We start from the raw sequence: 23,177 nt of genomic DNA, 5'->3' as shown, positions 1-23,177 counted from the left end.
CTCATGTGCGTCTTGAAAACTGATGTCTATTATCGTTATACTACCTAACCTGAGAGTAGTGTTTTCTTGATTTACTTTTCTTTCTTCTTATCTTGTATTTGCTCTTTGATAGTGTGCCTTGATCTCAGGTTGTAAGATCCTCCGTTTTTGTTTAATATATTTACTTTTGCAAAAAAAAAAAAAAATCTAGTTTAATTAAGGCGATTAGGTGAATTTTGAATGTTGTTGAGATAATGACGAAAGAAATGAAAATATTATAGTTTTAGAAGATAATTACAAAATTATTATAGTTTGAAATCTATTTGTAAAACTGTAGTAGTAATATAAATAAAAATATATATATATATATATATATATATCATGTTTTAAAGTAACGATTCACTATTCTAAAAAAAATAGCGATTAACTTACTAAATTATCACATCACCAGAACTACTATATTCTTGTGAATACTTTCAGAACGTACCATAAAAATATAATTTTTTTTAATTGTTTGAAAAAATATAATATTTTTTTAGATATTATTAGAATATACAATATTAATATTTAATAGTGACTGTTTTTATGATGGGGAAATTTTAGATCAGTTTGTTGAATTTTTGGATGAAAGTTGGGCTTAGATGTTGTAAAATGAGGCCCAATAAGCCCAAATTCAAGAAAAACCCTCCAACAAATATTTATTTTCAATAATAGTTAGTTAGTTTGCTTTAATTCGCACATATGGCATACTGACCATCATATTTAGTTGTTTTTTTGGTTTAAAAATCGATTTTTTTTTGAAAGAAGTTAAAAATCGAATTGAATTAGTAAACCTCCTTAAATACAGTAAATCACCAAAATTTTATCTCGAGTGAAAAATTTTATTTTTTTAATTAATCATAAGTTTGAATTAATTGAGTTAGAATTTAAACAAAGTTATGAAGAATTCATTGACTGACCCAATCATTAGGACTCACTTTATTTGAACCAAACTAATCTTAAAATAAACAAATAAAAAAATATATAACCTAACCCACAATTTGTGCACGAAATAAATTATATGTTTAGCTTACTTTTAAAAATTACAAAAAAAAAAAAAAATTCATGTTTGTGGGGTAAAATCGAACTTTCAACCTCAAGGAAACTCTTATCTACTAAGTCAGGTTTAAATTGACTTGTATATTTCTTCTTGACACATATAATAGAGATGAATTATTGGAATATTACTATTCCATTAAATTCTTTCCTTTTCTTTCAAACTTTCCTATCTTATTGTTTAAACCGCTATCATAAATCTTCCCCTGGGACAGAATTATTTTAGGAAGAAAAAATTTTGAGTTTACGAAAAAAAATTAAGAAAAATGTAATTATTTCACTTTTTATCATATTGAGTTTACTTTCAGTTTCGTCCTAAAGACTTAAGTACAAGTAAGGATGTTGTCGATTTTCCTCACTTTTAGTCGACGTGCTACCATATTCACATACCCAACAAAATTATTAAAAAAAAAAATCTACATTAGAAAATGAGTGAAAACTCCAACAACTTATTTTCCTAAACAGATGAAAATTCTCAACATGGCTAATTATAAGATGGAATTGATTCCCACTTTATTAATATATTCCTTTTCTTCTATATAGATGGTGGCAAAATTACTAGCTAGCTATAAATAGGCCTAAAATGGATTCAAAGGATATAGACAAAGTCCCTCAAAAGAGACCCAACTGATCTTCTAGAAAGAAAAAGGAAAGATCTATTAAAAGAATTTATGTTTCCAAAATTGGAAGAAATTTTTAAAAAAGAAAAGTTAATTTAATTTGAAATTAATGGTGGGATTTGAGGGGTTTAAATGGGTTTTTGGAGGATTGTGTAGGTTTTACTACTTTGAAGCTACCCATCTAAAAGCAGCCATTGGAGATTTGGAAGCAACAAAAATGGTTTTTTGTTTTGTTTTTGTTTTTGTTTTTGTTTTTTTTTTTTGAAACCTGACAAAGGGGGTATTTTAGTAACTTAATAGGTCAAAATCATTATATATGTGGTATAGAGATGAGAGTATCTTTGTGGACAATTTATTATCAGAGATGGAGAGGGAAAATTTTGTAGTTCAAAGATAATTTTGGTGCATCAAAATCAAAGGCTTGGGGTTGAGAGAGAGAGAGAAATGTTGTTTGGAAAGTAGGAATTAATTACAAAAAAGATCTAGAGACAAAAAAGGAGTACGAGTCGTGTTGTGATGAGTTGGAGTTGTTTGGTAGAGTTCTCGATTCTTAATTTTTGATTATCCAGGAGTCAGCGACCCTTTGGCCCTTTTGTCCCTATGCCTGAAAGTATAGACACTATTCTCATACCTGTGTAGCTTAAACCCAATACCTCGAGAATATTTCTTAAAATCTCAAGCCAGTCATTAAGACGCATAGATGACGTCTGTTTTACTTGAAATTTAAATTTAAGATGTAAAGATGTCTTAAACGGTTAAGGCTTTAAACTGTGTTCAGGTTTACAATGTTTAACTAATAATGTGAATTTAACCGATTTTAAAATTTATTCAAATATATTTTCACAAAGTTTACGTTCTAAGAAATTTTTTCTTTTAATATGTTCGTAGATTTTTGTCCTTTAGTTTTTTTCTCCAATGTAACTCTATAAGACAATGACTAATAGGGCGAAAAACAAAGTTTTCCTATCTTGATTAACATTGAATATATTAATATGATAAATTAATCTTATTTTTTACAATTATCTACAGCCACGTGTTCTATACGATAATTACAAATATATTTTTAATAATATATAATTGAAAATAAATAAATAAACTGCTAATTGGCTAGACAATAGTAATAATCCATTTTGGAAACTTTTTAGAAATTATTGGTTTATCCTTTTACGCCTTAAGTCTATCTAATCGAGATAATCATCATATAAATGTATATTCCTAGTTTTTCCATTTTTTTTCCTTCTTCTTATTCTTCTTCTTCTTTTTTGTTTCATATTTATCATTATTATTGTTAAATTGCTACATTTATATTTTCTTTTTGGTAAAAGACAAGTTAAAATACTATTTTTATAATTTAGTTAATTTTTATCCCTCTATTTTTAAAATCTCTATTTTGATCAACGTACTTTCGATTTTCATTTATTTTAATTATTGTACTTTTAAAAAATGAGATAAAAAATAAACTAAAATAAAGAGAAAAAAATAATAACTTTTAAACGGTTCGTAATAAACATTTTGAAAATATAGAGATACTTAAGGCATAAAAAAAAAAGTCGAAACAACAAAAACAAAAATTAATAGAGGTTCAAAACAAGATACTAAAACAGCATTTTAACAAATATATATATATATAAATGTAAAATATATATATATATATATAACAATTTTTAATTTGGTATTTGGTAAACAGTTGGATTTTTTTTTTTTTTCTGTTAAAGTCATTTACCTTATTGGAAGGAGAAAAGAAAAAGTAAATTACCTTCCCAAAGCCTTACCTACCTACCTTTTGACTATGGCCGACCAAACATTTGAGCAAGGACTCTTCCACCACATAACCTCTTCTAAACAAATTCAGCACGTTGCATTGCATTAATAAAAAGTATTCATATATATTCCCACCGAAATTCCAAAATAATATATTTAAATATATATATAAGATTTAAATATTAAATTTCTATTTCCGATGATTTACACGTAAGTAAAATCTATGCAGTTAAATTGTAAGAATGAAGAAAATAAGAAGTGTTGAGAAAAAATGATAGTTTGAAAATTTAGGACTTACAATACACTAAATCAACCATTCAAATATTTATTAAAAATTTGTATAGTTCAATGACCTATCAAACATAACATAACGTTTTTTAAATTTATAGGCTTGCTAGACAATACCTTGATATTATATTAGATATAATTCGATAAAGTCGAAATTTTGAAGAATAAGTGAATTTCTTTTTTAAATGGTTTAAAGTTATATATATATATATATATTTTGGTTAAGAGGGGAAATTACAAAAAAGGACATAAAAAGAAAATATATCCACAAATCGAAGGTGCGTTACTATTGGATAATAAAATGGGATTTAAAAACATGTGTTTAAGAATGTCGATCACAATGCTTCAGTGTGGGACCCACTCCCTCCGACCGCGATGATTATTATTACCAATCCTCTGCCACTGGCCGTGGCCGTAGTAAAATTCTCATATTTTTTTTTCCAAAGGGTAGAAAGAAAAAAATGAAAAAAAAAAAGTAAATTCGTTATCGATTTGCGATTAGGAAATTAATTGCACCCAGATTTGGTCTTTGATTCAATACCCATGTAAATATCTTACTTTCTACTTAATCAAGTCTTTTTTTTTTTTTTTTGGGTTTGATTTTTATTTCTTTCTTTCTTTTTCACATTCACATTCCTTTTTCTTTACCTTGCTACTCTTCCACGATGTCAGTTTCTTCGATTTGGTGATCTGCTTCTCAGACATGATGGTCGCGATCTTTCCCTTTAATGGGCACCCAAAATTCTGAGGCGAGAAAGCGATAAAGGAAGGGAAAGGGGAGACTGGAGAGTGTGATTTGATGGAAATTCGGAGATGGGTTTGTCTGAGAAGGTGAGGAGGAGGAGTAATTTTAGGGGTTGCCTGATTATGCATCGTGTAAGTTAGATACTTAAATTTGGCCCTGTAATTGGGTTCGTGGGAGTGGGATTTTTCTCTCTTTTTTGTTTGCTTGTTTTGAGTTGATATGGGTGGGTGTTTCCCTTGTTGTGGATCCTCCGATGAAGACGGTAATGGAGTGAAGGAATCTGCGAAGAAGAAGGATTCAGCTAAGGATGGCTCCACCGCCCAGGCTCACCATGTTAGCAGAGTAAGCTCAGGTGATAAAATCAATGGCGGACTCTTTGTTTTCTGGAGCTAATTCTGTAGGGTTTTGTTTCTTTTCCCTGTTTCCAGGGCTCTGGCTTCCTTGAGCTGTGTCAATTTTACTGGTTCGTTGAGTTTTTCTAGTCGTCGATAGGTTTTTGGGAGAAATTTGTGTTGTTTTGATCTGAAGAATCGAATGGCGTTTGATTATTGTGGGTGATTTTTCTTTTGAATTTTGGGTTTGGTTTTTGGGACCCCATGTTTTGTTCTTGACTGAGGTTAGTTCTGGGATATGTGTTCAACCCTAGGGTTTGAATTAGTGATGTTTTGTGAATCTTTAGACACTGTGGAAGGAATTGTATGGACTAGGAAGTGTCTTTCATGGAAATGCTTGAAGCCCTATAAAGGGCAAAATGTGTTTTCATATGTGAATTGAATAATCTTAGTTAATACTTTCATCATTGTTCTTAACAGTTCACATGCTTTACACTCTTGAGTAGTTTTTGTTGTAAGAAATGAAAATATCAAATCCAGTAGATTTATGTGAACCATGTTGTAGAGTTTTGTGCTGTGATTCACCATCTGGTTCTTTTTGGTCTCATTAGTTTGTTCCATTGAAGTTTATGGCTTTGTTTACATTTGACCTTCTTACATTTCTGTATTTTGCTATATATTGTCATGTTTTTTGTGTATTTGCATATTATTATGGTTGATACCATGTCTAAGTTGCTACTTTTTGTAGATAAATCGAAGTCGCGAAGTGTATCCGATACTAAGAAGGAACCAACAGTTCAAAAAGATGGAACAACAGCACATATTGCAGCCCAAACATTTACATTTCGGGAGCTCGCTACAGCTACAAAGAACTTTAGACCAGAATGCTTACTGGGAGAAGGGGGGTTTGGAAGGGTTTACAAAGGTCGCTTGGAGAGCACAGGACAGGTTAAACAATATTTTTTCACATATTGAAGTTCATGGTCGTGAAATGATTTATCTTGATGGATGTACAACCATGTTAAATATATATTCTCGATTGTTAATATTCTTTTTGGTGATCTGTGAAACTAATTTGTGTCATGGGTATATAGTTCTAAATGACTTGCCTTTTAATATGCAGGTAGTGGCTGTGAAGCAGCTTGACCGTAATGGTCTTCAAGGAAATCGGGAATTTTTGGTGGAGGTCCTGATGCTTAGCCTGTTACATCACCCGAATCTTGTTAACTTGATAGGCTATTGTGCTGATGGGGATCAACGTCTTCTTGTTTATGAATTCATGCCCTTGGGATCGTTGGAAGATCATTTACATGGTTCGATATCTACCACTTATTTTTCTTCTCATCTTGTGCAAGGAACAAATTTTGAAGTTTCAAATCTGAAAGCATTATCTGATCCCCATACCCCTGAAGTCACACAAGAAAAACACACATCTAGATGGTTTGTGGTGTTGATATTTTATATGGTAAGTTAGAGTTGGAGATTATTAGTAGAGTGAGAGCGGAGGATCGAGGATGAACATATTTGGGGATAGTCTGGAGAGTAGTCGACCTCTCGTAGTGCTTGGATATGTACCTCTTTTGTTTTGTTTTGAATACAATTCAATTTATCTGTGTTTGATCCCAATCACATATCACATTCTTAGGATAGGTCATGAATTAAGATTCTTCTCATTAAAAAGCATGTCGTCCGGAATGAGATTGCAATAATGCTGGTTGATGTTATTGGCTTGAGAGGAATGGTAGAATCTTTAGAGGAGTGGAGTGGTCGTGGAAAGTGGTTTGAGATGTTGTTAGGTTTAAGTCTTCCCTTTGGGATAAGTGGTTTTGTAATTATTAGCTAGACCTTATTCTTTTGGATCGGAGTCTTTTTCTGCGTAGTGAGTTTTAAAGGACTCCTTTTATGGGGCTGTTTTTTTTTTTCTCTTCCTTTTACCCTTGTTTTTTCTTTTCTTCATGTTTCTTAATGAAAGTTTTGTTTTTCATCAATAATAATAATAATAATAATAATGTTGTTTGATAATTAGCTTAAGAGTTCTAGTTTCTGTTGTCTCACTCATCTTATGGTCTATTTTTTGTATTGATTTTCTGCTCTGTTAGAATATTGGATGGGTCATGGATAATTACAAACAAGTATTATCCTCTCTGTGTGTTTTGTCTATACTTCTGTTATTGAGAGGAGACCCACAATATGAAAGGTTGAAGAAGCTCAAGAAAAACCATTATGTAATCTTGAGAAAGTAGCTAAACCTATAGTTTATTTTTCATTTCAGTTTCTAGGAAGAGCGTAATCGAGTCGCTGTGTGGAATTTGTTGTCTAGCCAACCATAGAATACTTCTCAGAAGAAAGCAACACATTAGAATGATAGTGAGATCGCTTGGACTGCGGAAATGGTAGCAGTTCTTGGAATTGCCCCTCATAAGATTATAGGATGTGTTTGGCTCACGGTTTTAATATGGTTCGATTTTTTAAGTCAGAGATTGGGAAGTGGCTGTGTAACCCTTGGAGTTAGCGAATATGTAGTCTAGGATAAGCGAGAACCGACGTACCATGAATAACTCCGTGTCTTTAACTCAAAAATACCTAGCTCGTGAGACTAACTTCCATTTCCGATTTATATGCGAACTTGGTGATCGACAACAAGCCTGCAATTCATGATGTTCAATTACAAAACAGTATTATCAGGATCGTTTCGTGTCTTAATTTTCCTATATCTTTACTAGTCTTGCGAGCCATCAATTTGAATTCTTCAGAATCCTTCTGATTACATTTTGTACCTGTTTTTAGATCTTCCACCAGATAAGGAGCCTTTGGATTGGAATACTCGAATGAAGATTGCAGCTGGTGCCGCGAAGGGATTGGAATACTTGCATGACAAAGCAAACCCCCCTGTCATATATCGAGACTTGAAGTCGTCTAATATTCTTCTTGATGAGGGCTACCACCCCAAGCTGTCAGATTTCGGTCTTGCGAAACTGGGGCCAGTCGGTGATAAGACTCACGTCTCGACGAGAGTGATGGGAACATATGGTTATTGTGCTCCGGAGTATGCTATGACTGGTCAGCTCACTCTCAAGTCAGATGTATATGGTTTTGGAGTTGTCTTTCTAGAACTTATCACAGGGCGTAAGGCGATCGATAATACCAGAGGTCCGGGTGAGCATAATCTTGTAGCATGGGTGAGTATGCTTTTGACTCTTTTCTTTACTGTTTTCATTCTTTGTGCATTTCAATTTCTATCAACTATCAGTTACTCATGCTTTTGCTGGCAAATTGTATACAGGCTCGGCCACTTTTTAAAGATCGCCGGAAGTTCCCTAAGATGGCCGATCCACTGCTGCAAGGCCGGTATCCTATGCGGGGACTTTATCAGGCATTGGCAGTAGCGGCAATGTGCTTGCAGGAACAGGCTGCTACAAGACCCCTAATCGGGGACGTTGTCACTGCACTGACGTATTTAGCTTCCCAAACATATGATCCTAATGCAGCTGCTTCTCAAAGCAATCGAATGAGTGGATCTACTCCACGAGCCCGAGACGAGCGGAGAGGTTTTCCAGATGGGTTGGATAGCCCCGATGAGCGTGGCCGCGGACGTGGCTCCCCATCAAACTACAAAAACTCACCTGATTACAGAAAGAAAGAGCTCCATAGGGAATTGAGTCGTGGTGGTACAGAGCTCGGCAAACTCGACACTGGAGGCGGGTCTGGTCGAAAGTGGGGCTTGGATGAGTTGGAACGACAAGAATCTCTGCGAGACAGTCCTGTATATACCGGGAGAGCAAGGGAAACACCGAGGAACCGTGATCTAAACAGAGAACGTGCAGTGGCAGAAGCAAAAGTGTGGGGTGAAAACTGGAGAGAGAGAAAGCGGGCGAATGCGCAGGGCAGCTTCGACGGTTCACAGGAATGAAAAGGGAAGAAGGTCGAAATTCGTCGTCGCTTTTTGGTCGAACGAAGCTGCCAGTGCGTACTAGTGTAGACCAGAGGTAAAATTGCAGGAAGAAGAAGAGGAAGGAAAGATTCAGAGTAAAAAAAGTAGAGGTATCTATCAATCTACAGTCTACAATCTATCTTCCAATTGCAAGTCCAACCCAGAAAATAAAATTTTTTCTAGTATCAATTGAATCCAAGTTTTACTACTGTTGTTGCTGCTAGTTCTTCTTCTATGAGTGTGGTAAACAATGGTGAGGTAGAGGAGGAGGAGGAAGAATGGGTAGTCGAATCGGGGTGTCGGTTGGGTCATGTTGGGTCGGGTCGGGTCGATTTGGAAAAGAAGTAGCGAGTTTGGTGTGGGGTTTCCATTGTTAGCTATGGCTATTACTTCAGTTCTTTCTTCTTACAAATCCCTTTTCTCTCATATATGGATTCTCTCTGAGTCACGCTTGCTCATGCTTTCGGCTTATACACAAAGGTTTGCTCTTCAATCTCTCTCTCTCTCTCTCGATTATTATATTGGATGGATGATTACCAGAAGAAAATGCAGGAGAAAAAAAATTAATTTAGGAATTATCTTTTTTTATTGAGAAATCTGAGCGTTTTATAACTATGATTCGTAATTATCTTTTTTTTTTTGGAACATTCTCAAAATTGTATAGAAAGTATGGAAATATAAAAACAAGTTTCTTCTTTCTTGTTCCCATTTCCAATTTTTTTCTAAAATGTAAATAAAAACATTGTATCGCCGTACTTGAATTTATGGACGTTGGAATTATGTAAATCATCTTCATTTATTAAAATGAATAAACGGAACAAAAAATAATAATGTTATTAAATGAGTCCTAATAGTCTTTTAATTATGGTTTTATTTTTTAAAATCATATTGGTCTACCAAAAATTATTTTGTTATTCAATTTGTAAATGTTTTTAAATTTTCAACTAAATCTTTTAAAATAAAAAAAAAATCATGACATGAATTCGTGTTTTGAAATTTGTTAGATTTCTCATGGTTGGTGGAAGGGTTAAAGTTTATAAATAAATAATTAAAAGTAATAATCGTTTAAGAAAATATTTATAAAATGTAAAATTGGAGAATTATTGATTTTTTTTTCTTTCAAGAAATTACAATTTTGAGAGATTCTGAAGTTGTCAGTAATTTTTAATATTATTCTCTAATAACATTTTTTCGTTTTCCCCCCTGTGAGATCATTTGGAAATGCATGGAATAATGTTGAAAATAGGGATAAAATAGACATTTCACGTAATAAAATGACCTACTTCATATTTAATCTCTATTTATATTCCTCTTCGTCATCTTCAATTTCTTATCTTTCATTTTCAATATACTAGTTAGCATGTGATGGTTATTTTCTGAAATAAAGGAGTATTTTATTTTTCTAAAAAGAAAAAACTTTAAAAAAATTTCAGGCGATTAAAGTTTATTGTGTCTATGGAAAGAGATTAACTTAGATTAAAATGTCGTTAAATATTTAATTACTCAAAAGTATTTTATAGATAGCTAAAAATAAAATTGAATATTAATTGAGATGGAAGAGAAAAAAAAATTAAAATTTATTCTTCTAAGCTATTTTTATGGTTGAAAAAACAAAATGCTTTTCTATTTTTAAGGGGTTATCGTACGTAATATCACAACTTTTAAAAAATAAAATAATTATAAATTACAATTTATTTACACAGATTTTGTCAAAATAATATGTTTTTAGTCTTAAATTTTTCTACTCTCAGTATTTCAATTTTAAAAAGTTTTGCTAGATAAATTCACTGTTAAAATATTAGTAATCTCCAATTTTGGCTGATTACCAATTTTTTATTTTTTGAAAAGATGTACCATTCCGTCGAACTTAAAAAAATAATAATAATTCGATTCTTATTGTTAAAATTTAGTCCTCGCTAATAGAATATAGATGCAATACCAAATTTAACGAGCAGTCACTTGGATAGAATAAAATTAAATATTTTTTTAGTTCACACTAAAGATGAGAATTCTAATCTTCAACTTTTTAAAATTTTATCAATGTCTTAACTATTTAAGTAATATTTAAATTCGCGAGTACAAACCTTACAAAATTGAGCAAATTTAAGGACCAATAAAGTACACATCACCCCATTCAAACTTTTAAAAATTATAGTACGACATGATCACATCCATAAAAAAACAAAAGGAAATAAATAATTTAACTAGGGGTAAAGATGATAAATTCAAATTGCTCTTCATATTCGAACTAAAGCAAAATATAATATTTAACTAGGATTAACGATTTAATTTCTAACCATTTAAAATTTGATTTGAGAGTTTAATTTTTATCATTAAAAATTTATGAGCGTAATTATCACATTTGAGGGATTATTGCTAATATAAACTAACTCAGTTATAATTTGCATATTTTGCAATTTATCTTTTTTTTTTTTTTTTAAATCCGGGAGCGCATCCTTGACGCTGGCTCAAACTTGATGGCAATCACGTAAATAAAAGCGAAAATTAGGGCATTTTTGGTTTTCTGAACAATAACCCAACTTTACGTAAATCACCGGGTTTACATAGTAGTTTTCCGTCGGGCCTCCGTTTGTTGAAGAAAATTTCCTTCATCGGCAAGCACTGATTGTACACGCTTAGGTGCTTCCAAACGCGGCGTTTCTCATTCCTAGATTGAAGCTGGTGCCGGCGCCGATAGCTGAACCTTCCGATCAACGGCGGAGCTACCGAATCGCTGTGCTGGTTTCTTCTTTTCCAAGTTCGTTCAGTTTTATCGTCTTATATATATATATATATATATATATATATATATAAATGTTTTTGGTTTCTATCAATTTGTCTGCTCCTGGAATATGATTTCGATTTTCTGAATTGAAATTGATTGCTTCGATTTGACGAGTCGGATTCCCCTTCCTCGGTGTTAGAATGATTTACAAGCGTCATTTTAATCGGCTTGCATTGTCTTTACGTGTTTTTTTTTTTATATAATTTTTTTATTCTGCTTTTTTAGTTTCCTGCAGTATGGAGCGGCAGAGATGGTTGACGGTGGCGATTTTTGCTTGCCTGATCGCTTTTTCAGTCGGAAGGGGTAATACGTTCAACTTTTTTCCATTGTTCCTTGTTGTTTTAATTAGCACAGTGGTGAAATTTCGAGCTCCTCTAATGCTGTATTTGAACTTCTCAAATTCAGAGGTCAGAATAAACCACAAGCACAGCGGTGATACTATTTCCTACAACCATACTCTTGCCCAAATCTTGGTGAAATTTGCTTCTGCGGTACGTTTATGTATTTAAATGGCTGGTGGCTCTCGTGTTCTAGATTTTTCGTGCTACTCATTGTCACGTCTTTCTCTTGAATTGAGCATTTTGGGTTAAAGATGCTCCGGGGAGTGAGAATTCTTTTGCTGCTTTGTCCAGTTTAATAGGAATCATAGGATAATCCACCAATAGAGGCGTTTTCTAGTAATGCTAGTAATTGAAGTTACGGGCAGTGGTAGTTTCTGTAATCTTGTAGACCTACTGCTTATGAACTTCCTTTCGCATTTCGTTCTTGAAAAAATTGAAATTTCCACATACAACTGTCTAATGGACCTTGGTTTTGATGTGGGAAGCTGAGTTTTGATTCAAGGTCCTTGTGATTTTTTGGTTTTAGATCACTTCAATCTCCTAAAGTGTCAATCAACGTTGTAAACTTTAGTTGTTGCATAAGAAAATTTGCCACTCTTTGCAGGCATACATATCTGATTTAACAGAACTGTTTACTTGGACATGTTCAAGATGTGATGGCCCGACAAAGGTACTTGGGAATATAATGGTTTCAACTTGGTGTGAACAAATGCTAGAAATTTAAATCTTTGATATTTAAGTTCTATGTGTATTGAACTATTTGACACTGTTAGTTTTCTTTTAGCCAAAATAGTTGGCACTGATGCTGATTTTCAATGGAGACAGGGGTTTGAAGTTATAGAACTGATTGTTGATGTCCAGCACTGCTTACAGGTATATTTCATCGTGGTTCTGGGAGCATATACCAATTAAGTTTGGTTGCAATTTATTATTCTCTGTTTTGACATCAATTTCTTATTTACTGCAGTCATATGTTGGAGTATCAAATAGTCTTAATGCTGTTGTTATTGCTTTTAGAGGAACTCAAGAAAACAGGTAATTGATACAGTGGTTTATCACTCTGCAAAATTTCATCGAAATAATTGATTTAGCCTTCAATGTCGGACAAATAGCTTTATCATGTGGGCGATGTCGGACTTCTTCATTTTGCAGCTAGAGAAAAGTAGATGAATTGAATAAATGGATTAATTGGGAAAAAAATCCTAGCTAAAGAATGTATGGCCGAGCATGGTCCACAGAGATGTTGTATTTGTGGTTTATGATGATACTTTGCAAGTATATAATAGAATTTCCATTTTAAACGTGCAAACTATTAATTAACCATAAATAACTTTACATGGAAACCAAGCCACTGGTATTACGATTTATGTAACTTAGTCCATGCTTTCTATTTAATGAAATTAATAACCAATATCATCTGTGGACTTCGAATAGATTTAGAAAACCATATTTATTTTGGGCTTGATGATAGTCTGATCTATACATAAACTTATACAGCATACAGAACTGGGTTGAAGACCTATACTGGAAGCAGCTTGACCTGATGTACCCTGGAATGCCAGACGCAATGGTGTGTATTGTGTCGAGTCTCTGTTATCTGTTCTTAGAATATGCTAGAGGTAAAGTTAGTCCTATTCCTGAATTTAATCCCTATCTAAATTGAATATTTTAGAAGCTTAATTAGGTTTTTAGTTCTGTTTATAAGGCTTTGAAGAGATTGTAGGTCTTCCAACTCTATTCTCTCTAGTTTGGTGAAGTTACTTCTAGTGCTTGTTAAATCCTCAAGATTTTACTGTTACACGATTTTTATTTTTATATCATATTGGAGGATTAAGCCAGCACTTAGAGTATTGGGGAGATGATCTTAGGTTAGAGTTTGAAAACACAACAAATTAGAGAGAATATAGTTGCAAGACATGCAATCTCTTTGAAGTCTTATAAAAAGGTGTGAGGACCTAATTGAACTTCAAAAATTTTGAACTTAGAAAGAAATATAAAATTCATGATTAGGAGTAACTAACTAGCAGTTGTGAGGAGTTTAAAAGTTGAGTTCTTGGTTTATAGAATTTCCTCCCGTGCAGCTTTTCATCAATTTTTAGTTTTTTTTATTAGCCTTCTATTTATATCCTGTTTTTTTTTTTTTAGTTTTTATTTGATGCTTATTAATTTATAGATTTACTAAATAGAATTCAGTTCTTTTAATAACAATACTCAAGTAAGATATCGACCTCAGTCCTTGAAGACATCCTTTATCCTGTTATTTCTTCTAAAAGTCGAGGTTATACACTAATGTTTTTTTATTGCTTGAGCAGTCAGAGAGAGAAGCAATAACTTCAGTTCTCGTGTTACCTCAGGTGCACCATGGGTTTTATTATGCTTATCACAATACAACAATACGCCCTGGGATATTACGTGCTGTTGAAAGAGCCAGGAAATTCTATGGGAACCTTGACATCATGGTGACTGGACATTCAATGGGAGGGGCAATGGCAGCATTTTGTGGGCTCGATCTTGCTGTAAGTGATGTTAGATTCGTGCTTGCTTGATAACTGTGATAATTGTTGCCATGATTTTTCTGAAAGATACGATGACCAAAAGTCTCTGGGAGAAGGGACACCTTGTCCTTTGTCTGTTCTTTGGCAGTCTTGCCCAGACAGTGCTTGAACATTCTTGTTTCTAATATTGTGGTACCTTAGGATGATATGAATTTTTTACTTTAGGTCATAATTTAGATCCTCTTGTTTAATCGATTAGATGAAGATGCTGAGGGTTTTTTACTCATTTCAGGTTAACTACAAAGCCCAGAATGTCCAGGTTATGACATTTGGACAACCTCGTATCGGCAATTCAGTATTTGCATCTTTCTATAGCAATATAGTGCCAAATACATTCCGAGTTACACATGAACATGATATCGTTCCCCATTTGCCTCCGTTTTATTCTTATTTACCTAGAAAGACTTATCACCACTTCCCAAGAGAGGTATGTTTCATTGACACTTTGAACTATACAGAGCTACATAGGTGTGATAATGTGGACTTGATAGGAGCATTTGCCTGCCCTGAGTTGCGTAATAAGCAAACTCCTCTTTTAGCAGTTCCTTTTCTTTTGCAATCACAACCATATTAATCTATCTTAAAAGAGAGTTATAAAATAACATAGAAGCAAGGTATCCGACTTTTAAACTCTTAAACGAGGTTGTAAAAATAAAAATGTATTTCCAAGAGACATTTTTAAATGGTTAAAGATGAAGAGAAGTGGCACCGTCATTGTCCATCTCCACAGAAATCTGACTCTAAATATTTTGTTACAATCGTCTAGGAGAAAAGAACTCATATGCTTCTTTAGGCTCTGCAAAACTGTACTTGTTCAATATCCAATTCCAGTAACCCTTGAAGTTGTGTACACATTTTAGACCCAAATAGCAGAAGCATTACATATTTCTCCGCTAAACTAGAGCCTTTTTGGTAACTCAAGAGTTCCTATAATCTGCAGGTGTGGCTTTATGATATCGGATTCGGAAGTTTGGTTTATCGAGTTGAAAAGGTTTGTGATGATTCTGGTGAAGACCCATCTTGTAGCAGGTAACTCTTCCCTTGTTGATCCGATGTGATGAGAGATGTTGCTCATCTATGCATTCGATTCTGGAATTTGTTTGTGAGACATGAATTTCAAGTCGCAATATATCTCGTTTTAGTAATCTTGCATAAAATAAAATATATTGCCAAATTGATGCAGGTCTGTCTCTGGCAAGAGTGTTTCAGATCATTTGGTGTACTACGGTATCGAGTTAAATAGTCCAGCATGGAGATCATGTAGATTTGTAATGAATCCTCTTCTGGCGGCATTTGGAACAACTGATCTGAAAGGAAACAGAGTTTTCTCCAAGGATCCTGAAATTCCTGCTCTCATATTGAATCAACAATCAGTACTCCATGGCGAATCAGCATGATAGCTTAAAGAAGACGACGTTCGAGTCTCAGGACGGAATAGCTGTAGACAAATTGGGTAATGACTGGTAAATCATTGTGGCGTTTTGGCTGGTAATTCGTTATGAAACCTTGTAAATAACCAAGTTGTTTATTTGTACATATGGGAAAACGTATAGATTGATCGAATCATGTGTTACACTGAAAATGGTTGGTCTTTAAAATAATATATGGATAGAAGAAAATTAGAACAACATAAATGAAATATTAATGCGTTCATGCATTATTATTATTATTTGTTGTTTTTGCTTTGAATTATAATGCAGGGAATGGCAGAAATTTTCAATGATTTCGGTGGTCTTTAGTACGAGGGATCTACAGGATGGGGACGGGCATGGGTCTGAAAGCCCCAGGTTCGTTTTATATGCTTATACAATGAAAAATACTTTTAAGTACTTACCGATCATCACTTATTTTTTGCTTGCAAATAGGAAGAGAAGGTAGAAAATTAGATATTTTTATGTTTTTCAAGAAAATAAAAATTTTATCAAATTTCTATGGGTGGTTAGCACAAAGATGAGTTACCTAATTCAGAACAATACTTAGGTGCTAACCATACATGTTAAATTTGAAATAACCTTAATAATAGGAGGAAGGAAAACACTTCATTCAAGATAACAGAAATAGGTTCGTGTTTCGCTTCCAAAGTCAGTCGTCCGCAGTTCACACTTGGGCAAAGACGACTTTCCAATGATTCCATTCCTTCTTTCTTGACTTTTGGGTCAACCTGCATGGGAGGTCAGCCAAACAGCGGGCAGCTCCATTTTGTACCTTTGCTGAGGCAGACCCATTGACATTTTTGAAAAAGGAAGGGAACTTCTCGTCGAAGGGGGCAATAGGAATGAAGAGGCGGGAAGCTACCGCTTCTAGAATGCAAGCAACTCCTTGACTTTTCTTTTAGAGCGTACCTAAAATAAAAAAAATAAAAAAAAAGTGGATGGTCGGAGTGATAAATGGTTACGGTTGGAATAGTTGAGCGGCCGAATGATTATTTTGGACGATTGGTTTGATTTTTTTTATTTTTTTTATTAGAAATCAATCTTTGAGTCTGATAGTCTCTTTAAGCTTAACATTGGTTTGAAATTAACGTGAAAAGATGTGAAAGGAATTCTTTCAATCTTAAAATTAAGATATGATCATTGTAAATGAAACATTGTTTTTTTTTTAGTGTTGTGCACAGATAATTTTTTTTTTTAAATGAGAAAGTAGGATTTGGAATCATTTTATTTTAAAGGATGAGAAAAAGGAAATCGATTTGAAATTCATTACAAATTAAAATGACTCCAAATTTTTTTTATTTTTTTTAGTATAACATGTAGAGTGGGAAATCGAACTCACAACCTCTTAATTGGAGTATATTTCAATTAACCCGCTCCAAATATTAGATAATAAATGGAGCAAAATTTTCATTCTAATAATTGCTTGTTCTGAAAATCTAATTTCAGAAAAAATTTGTCTGACTAGGTTAATTTTTAAGAAAATTAATAATCCATAAAAGAGACGAGTTTTTATGGAGGGAGACATGATTTAGGATCATCTCTTTCTAAATAAAGGTATTTTCTATTTCAAAAAAATAAAATAAAAGTATTTTCGTTTTACGTATGGAGTACAATATTTTTTTGTATTATTTCAAAATTTTCGAATCTACCTCTAATCTACAAAAAAAATGTTTCAAAAGTATCATTTTGTCATCTTTTCTATTAAAAAAATTGAAATGTGATATAGCGGTACATATGTGGTTTTAATTATGCCCGGGAATTTTGAGTTGAGTTTAAATGATATATATCTTGTAGTTCAAAAAGTCTCATTTTAATCCTTCGCTTTAAACAAATTCTTTTTATTAACAATCGTTGAAATGAAGACGAAAATTTGATGCAGTGGAAAGATTCTAATCATATTAAGAAAATGACTGTCATTTGAGTGGAAACAACTGTTCTTCCGCTCATGATCCAAAGATTTGGGAGGAAATAAAATTTTTCAAGGGATAAGCAAATAATGAAGGGTTAAACTTAGGGACACGAATTACTTTTCACGAACCTCACTCATCCTCAATTTTTATCTCAAAAATGTATTAATCTCACAAAGATTTCTCTCTAAAATATACACTTCTTCAACTTTATCAATATGTGGTTTTTTGTTTGTACATGTTCATGATTTCTCTGCTTCTCTCAAATGGCAAAATGGGCACCATTTGGAATGCGGCGCCCTCGCCTTGCGCCATTCTCGGACCTAGCGACAGACGGGTAGGCCCGATTCCAACTTCATGTTTCCGAGTTGCATAGAATAATCCGAACTGAGATAATCTTTCAGGATTCGTCCGACCAACATTTGTGCCCATGTGTAACTTTTATTTTTACCATTCATAGACACATCACATATATTTTCAGTCTTCCTTTTAATGTCGAAGTGAGTGGAATGACGGTGTTGAAACTATCTTAAAGATTCAAGGTTGAAATAAAAATTTTGAAATAATAGAGGCATAATTGAAACTATTTCAAAGTTTAAGAACATAATTGGAACTACTTACGACTCCATGGACTTTACTTTTTGCAACTCACTGCCGCATCACATGTTAGTTTCTTTTTTAACTAAATAGGTTACCGAACGATATTTTTAAAAACAACTTTAAAGATTGAGGGTAGAATTGAAACTCTTAAAACGATATTAAGGTATAATTGAAACCAACCCCAAAGTTCCGAGACATTTGATATAATTTAACTTTTTTTTTCCACCCGGTAGATGATGTTGTTACTTGTTAGTTAGTTATTATTATTATTTTTTAATAATAAAGGAATCCAAAAAGGCTACCAAGGTTTTAAATGTTGATGTCCATGGAAATATCGAGCTCTCAATTTCATGGAAATATCGATAAAATGTTGATGAATATTGTAAAAAATAAAGAAACTGAAAAATCGTAAAAAATATTTAAATTAATAGGTAAATATTTTTCTAATTCTAAATAAGTTTTAAATGATTAATATTAAATATTAGGTATATAATAGTGACATTTTGTTGATATTTTTTAGATTTTGTTGATTTTTTTATCATAAGATAAAAATGTCGATTTACCTCTCACGTCGATTTCAAATCCATAGATACATGGAAAATGTACCATGGACTAACCCAATGCCAAGTTTGAATGAATCAAAGTACACAATCAATATGAAAACAGTAAACACATTCTCCATTCTCACCTGAATAATATGGTCAGTTTTAAATTACAGTAGTTGCATTTTTTTTATTTTATAATTTAGTCACATCATCAAGTAAACTTTGATTAAAAAAATATTAAAAGAGATTAAAATTAATTAATTAAAAGTCTCTCAATTTGAGTCGATTTGAATCATCATCTTAATTGATTAGGAACTCTTATTTAGACAATAAAAATGAAGATCAACATTAAATATAGTGGATAAGTGATTTATATATTTATATAAAATAATATTATCTATATTTCCAACCATCTTTTGATTTGGCCTTAAAATCATTCATCGGCATAATAGTTAGTATTCAAGTGTATAGTCCTCTATTCCTATTTCTTTTCCTCTGGTGTTGAACTCTTCACTGGCAAATCAGCTGCATTTTCCTGCATAAAAAGGCCCAATAAAGTTAAGTCGGACAGAATTTATAGAACTTCTTCGAGTGATCCTTGTAAAGATCGTAAACTTATATCTCCAAACACAATGTTAGATATCGTTTAGAAAACACCAAATTTATAAAATTTTGTCCGTCTCTAAGAAAATTTGAAGCAGTGCCTTTCTATAAATAAAGTTTTTCCTTAGATATCGTTTAGAAAACACCAAATTTATAAAATTTTGTCCGTCTCTAAGAAAATTTGAAGCAGTGCCTTTCTATAAATAAAGTTTTTCCTTTTCAGATTTGTTGGGTTTTTTTTTTTCCAATAATGATCTTAATGTGGCCAATGATATCTAACATTTACAAGTAATTTTTATGAATGTTATAAAAGATTAGAGTTTGAAGAGATGATTAATTAGCAAACCTTGGTTTCTTCAAGCTTTGGAGCTGCCTCTTCTTTCTTGGCTTGCTTTTCTTCCTTCAATTTCACTGCCTCTCCTGTTTTACATTAGAAAATTCAAAATAAGATATCAAATTTTTTTAGTTACAAGGAAAACTTTGAATCTAGAAATTCTTTGTTGAAATAAAACAAGTTGTTGGTATCATTATATTATCGTCATCAAATTGGCTATTATTATAAATACTAAAGTATCGAATGTATTTGGCATTAGTCAATTTGAATATAGCAAGTGAATAAGATTTTTTTAAAGATCTCCCTAAAAAAATTGAAAATTAAAAAATAAAAATTAGGATTTAAAAATTTTCAATTTAGTTTTTGCTATTTATTTTTTCAAATGAACTATCCACTTTGAGTGGTATAAAGAATGTTTTAGAAGATTTAAGAAAATGAAATTATAGGGATTGAATTTTTTTTTTTTTTTTTAATTATAAGAGTTAAATTTGGACTAAAATGTTGATTTAGCCAAAATAATTTCTAAAAGCAATTTGTAGAAAAAGAAATTAGGAACAATTTTGTTTTGTGTCAAAATTCTTTACTGACCATTTTCCTTCTCTGGTTTTTGTTCTTGGGCCACCTGCTTTGCCCCCACAGGTTTGATTCCCTGTTCGGCACCGCCGCCGTTTGCGCCGCCCTCCTTCACCTTCTCCGCCGTCGCTTCTCCGGCCAACTGCTTTGCCTCAACAGGTTTGATTATCTGTCCATCCTTCTCCTTCTCTGCTTTGGTTTCGCCGCTTGATTGTTTTTCCTCAACAGGTTTAATTCCTTGGTCGACCATACCGCCATTGTTGCCATCCTTCTTCTCACCGTCGCCGGCGACCTTCTTCTCGCCGTCGTTGGCGACCTCTTTCTCTTTTCTCTCCTCTGTTTTCGCTCCCTCCGTCGGCACATTTTGGACCTCAGCCACAACGCCATCGCTTTTCTTCTCTTCTCGTTGCTCTGTTTTGATCTCAGATTCAAACTTCACTGCGCATTCGCTTTTCTTTTCCTCTTGTTTCTCTGTTTTGATCTCAGATTCAAACTTCACTGCGCTTTTCTTTTCTTCTCGCGGCTCCGTTTTGTTCTCAGATTCACACTTCACAGGGCAATCGCTTTTCTTTTCTTCTCGCGGCTCCGTTTTGTTCTCAGATTCAGCCTTCACAGGGCAATCGATTTTCTTTTCTTCTTGCTGCTCTGTTTTTTTCTCAGGTTCAATCTTCACAGGGCAATCGCTTTTCTTTTCTTCTCGCTGCTCTATTTTTTTCTCAGGTTCAATCTTAACAGTGCAATCGCTTTTCTTTTCTTCTCGCTGCTCTGTTTTGTTCTCAGATTCAGCCTTCACAGGGCAATCGCTTATCTTTATTTCTCGCTGCTCCGCTTTGTTCTCAGATTCAACCTTCACAGGGCAATCGCTTTTCTTTTCTTCTCGCGGCTCCGGTTTGTCCTCAGATTCAACCTTCACAGCGCAATCGCTTTTCTTTTCTTCTGGCTGCTCTATTTTGTTCTCAGATTCGATCTTCACAGCGCCATCGCCATTCTTTACTTCTCGTGGCTCTGTATTGTTCTCGGATTCAACCTTCAAATCAGCCACAGCCGCATCCCCACGCTTCGATCCGTTCGCCGCCGCCGCAGCAACAACAGCCGCTTCCGCGGCCTTGCGGGCGCTCTTGGAGCCAGCGGCACTGGATTTCTTGCGGCGAAGGACGCCATCGGCCGTAGCCACAGCAAGCTTAGACTCTCCGCAGCCCATTGTTGGAGGCGATTGTGGTTGAGGCAATTGATCGAACAGGTTGCGGACGAGGGAGGATTGAAGGAGAAATCAGATCTCTCCCCCTTTATGAATCCGCAGGGAGAGATCGATCGAGATGCGACAGCGAAGAAGGAAGCCGAAAGGTTAGTTTCTGTTCTTCTTGATTTCTTGTTTGTTTCGGTTGTTATATTGCGTTGGAAATATGAATTCTATGGCTGGATTAGAGGTTCCCATGGCCATTAGCGGCCCGGCTTTGTCGCTGGTTTAAAGGTCGAAAATGGAGGATTTGCAGCTCCCCAACTGTTGGAACGTTCGTTACAACTTACTTTCAAGTTGGAAAAGACATTTCATGAGCCAGAAAATAATTAAACTAATATTTTCTTTAAATCTAAATATATCACAGACTAATACTTCACTTTTCACACCTTTTTTTTTTCTTCTGTCAAGTTTACCTCGAGTTCATTTTTGTTTCTATATTTATAAAATTTTACTTTTAACTTTTTTACATGTTTGTCCTTCTACTTTTTTCGAAATATTTATTTGAGTTACTATACTTTTGATAAAGTGACAATTTTCGTCGCTTCGTTTATTTTTTCATTTCATTTATATTTCAAAACACTTCACTTCATAAATTTTTTGAAATGTATTAATAAATTCATATTAAGTAATTTTATTGTATTAAAATTTTGTAGATAAGGATTAAAATTGTCACTTTTAAAAGTACAATAACTAAAGCGAACGTTTTGAAAGCACGAAGATTAAAATGAACAAAAATTGGAAGTATATAACCAAAATAAACATTTTGAACGTGTTATGGAACAAAGTTGAAAATGAACCAAAATTAAAAGTACAGTGACCAAAATAATATTTACATTTTTTTAATGGGTTATATTATAAGTTTAATCTCTATTTTTTAAGTTAGTTGAATTAGTTCCAAGTATTAAAAAAAAAGATTTCTGATTGATTTTTTAACTTGCAATATTTTGTTTATTTAGTTTAATTTTATGTCAATCAAGTTCTTGCTATTAGTTCAATTTACTGCTTGCGATATGATGCTTAGACCTATCCAAAATCAACTCGTCCAATAATTTTTAAATAATACAGGTCGTGATGTAGCTTTAAATTGACGAAGTTAGCTGCATGCCAATCTAAAAGTTTAAAACCTTTATAAACTTTTTAAAGTTTAAGGAACTAAACAAATACAACTTTAGAAGTTGAAGAATTTATTAGAATCTTTATCCAAATAAACAAAAACTATGAGAGTTAGAGACTAAACTTTTGAAGTTTTCGTTTTCGATATTCCCTATGTTTCAAAATTTATTTTATTGAATTTATAATTGGAATTGAATAACAGTAATTTGACGTTACACTAACAAAGCTCCAGTGGTGGGATAATATCGATTTATTTAAAAGTGGTAGGTTTGAATCTCTTTTCGTTATAAATTAACTAATATTTTTTTTATCTTAATTATAATCTTAATTCTATTTAGATTTACAAGTTGACTATACATATCCAAAGTTTCAAACTAAAAACCCCACCGGGTAAAGT

The 23,177-nt window shown here is 33.1% G+C and overlaps 3 protein-coding genes across 8 annotated transcripts; 2 read left to right on the top strand and 1 right to left on the bottom strand.

Annotated features, from left to right (window-relative positions):
• The first annotated feature begins 4,268 nt into the window (after window positions 1-4,268).
• On the top strand, window positions 4,269-9,244 carry LOC111009260 (Protein kinase superfamily protein). Its single transcript, XM_022282297.2, has 6 exons — window positions 4,269-4,288; window positions 4,416-4,840; window positions 5,569-5,768; window positions 5,944-6,133; window positions 7,608-7,999; window positions 8,104-9,244. Exons 2-6 carry the CDS (start codon window positions 4,708-4,710, stop codon window positions 8,728-8,730), a joined length of 1,542 nt encoding a protein of 513 aa, XP_022137989.1. The 5' UTR covers window positions 4,269-4,288; window positions 4,416-4,707; the 3' UTR covers window positions 8,731-9,244.
• Window positions 9,245-11,309: 2,065 nt separating this feature from the next.
• LOC111009347 (lipase) lies at window positions 11,310-16,101 on the top strand. Of its 6 annotated transcripts, none has more exons than XM_022282400.2 (11): window positions 11,312-11,487; window positions 11,762-11,839; window positions 11,942-12,027; window positions 12,482-12,547; window positions 12,703-12,750; window positions 12,845-12,912; window positions 13,375-13,447; window positions 14,232-14,393; window positions 14,665-14,859; window positions 15,373-15,461; window positions 15,616-16,101. In XM_022282400.2, the coding sequence occupies exons 2-11, from the start codon at window positions 11,773-11,775 to the stop codon at window positions 15,827-15,829; spliced, it is 1,068 nt and encodes a 355-aa protein (XP_022138092.1). In that variant the 5' UTR covers window positions 11,312-11,487; window positions 11,762-11,772; the 3' UTR covers window positions 15,830-16,101. The 6 variants fall into 6 exon arrangements, with proteins under 6 accessions (XP_022138095.1, XP_022138092.1, XP_022138093.1 ...); XM_022282401.2 differs by having other exon boundaries at window positions 11,312-11,489; window positions 11,772-11,839; XM_022282399.2 differs by having other exon boundaries at window positions 11,312-11,493.
• Window positions 16,102-19,272: 3,171 nt separating this feature from the next.
• Window positions 19,273-21,958, bottom strand: LOC111009479 (uncharacterized). Its single transcript, XM_088123632.1, has 3 exons — window positions 20,443-21,958; window positions 19,867-19,940; window positions 19,273-19,452 (listed from the first exon to the last, which is right to left on the bottom strand). Exons 1-3 carry the CDS (start codon window positions 21,626-21,628, stop codon window positions 19,399-19,401), a joined length of 1,314 nt encoding a protein of 437 aa, XP_087979758.1. The 5' UTR covers window positions 21,629-21,958; the 3' UTR covers window positions 19,273-19,398.
• Window positions 21,959-23,177: the final 1,219 nt, after the last annotated feature.

Source organism: Momordica charantia (genome assembly GCF_013281855.1).
Source record: "Momordica charantia cultivar OHB3-1 chromosome 5 unlocalized genomic scaffold, Mcharantia_2.0 BLBB01000005.1, whole genome shotgun sequence".
NCBI classification, from domain to species: Eukaryota; Viridiplantae; Streptophyta; class Magnoliopsida; order Cucurbitales; family Cucurbitaceae; genus Momordica; species Momordica charantia.
This window is presented reverse-complemented; position numbering and strand designations above follow the sequence as displayed.

Excerpts from the sequence above, each read along its gene's own strand:
- LOC111009260 (XM_022282297.2), top strand. The coding sequence starts at position 4,708 with ATGGGTGGGTGTTTCCCTTGTTGTGGATCCTCCGATGAAGACGGTAAT. Across the intron at positions 6,134-7,607 it reads GTTGGAAGATCATTTACATG|ATCTTCCACCAGATAAGGAG; the intron begins GTTCGATATCTA and ends ACCTGTTTTTAG. Across the intron at positions 8,000-8,103 it reads AGCATAATCTTGTAGCATGG|GCTCGGCCACTTTTTAAAGA; the intron begins GTGAGTATGCTT and ends AATTGTATACAG.
- LOC111009347 (XM_022282400.2), top strand. The coding sequence starts at position 11,773 with ATGGAGCGGCAGAGATGGTTGACGGTGGCGATTTTTGCTTGCCTGATC. Across the intron at positions 12,751-12,844 it reads ATGTCCAGCACTGCTTACAG|TCATATGTTGGAGTATCAAA; the intron begins GTATATTTCATC and ends TATTTACTGCAG. Across the intron at positions 14,860-15,372 it reads ATCACCACTTCCCAAGAGAG|GTGTGGCTTTATGATATCGG; the intron begins GTATGTTTCATT and ends TATAATCTGCAG.
- LOC111009479 (XM_088123632.1), bottom strand. The coding sequence starts at position 21,628 with ATGGGCTGCGGAGAGTCTAAGCTTGCTGTGGCTACGGCCGATGGCGTC. Across the intron at positions 19,941-20,442 it reads AAAACCAGAGAAGGAAAATG|GAGAGGCAGTGAAATTGAAG; the intron begins GTCAGTAAAGAA and ends AATGTAAAACAG. Across the intron at positions 19,453-19,866 it reads CAAAGCTTGAAGAAACCAAG|GAAAATGCAGCTGATTTGCC; the intron begins GTTTGCTAATTA and ends CTTTTTATGCAG.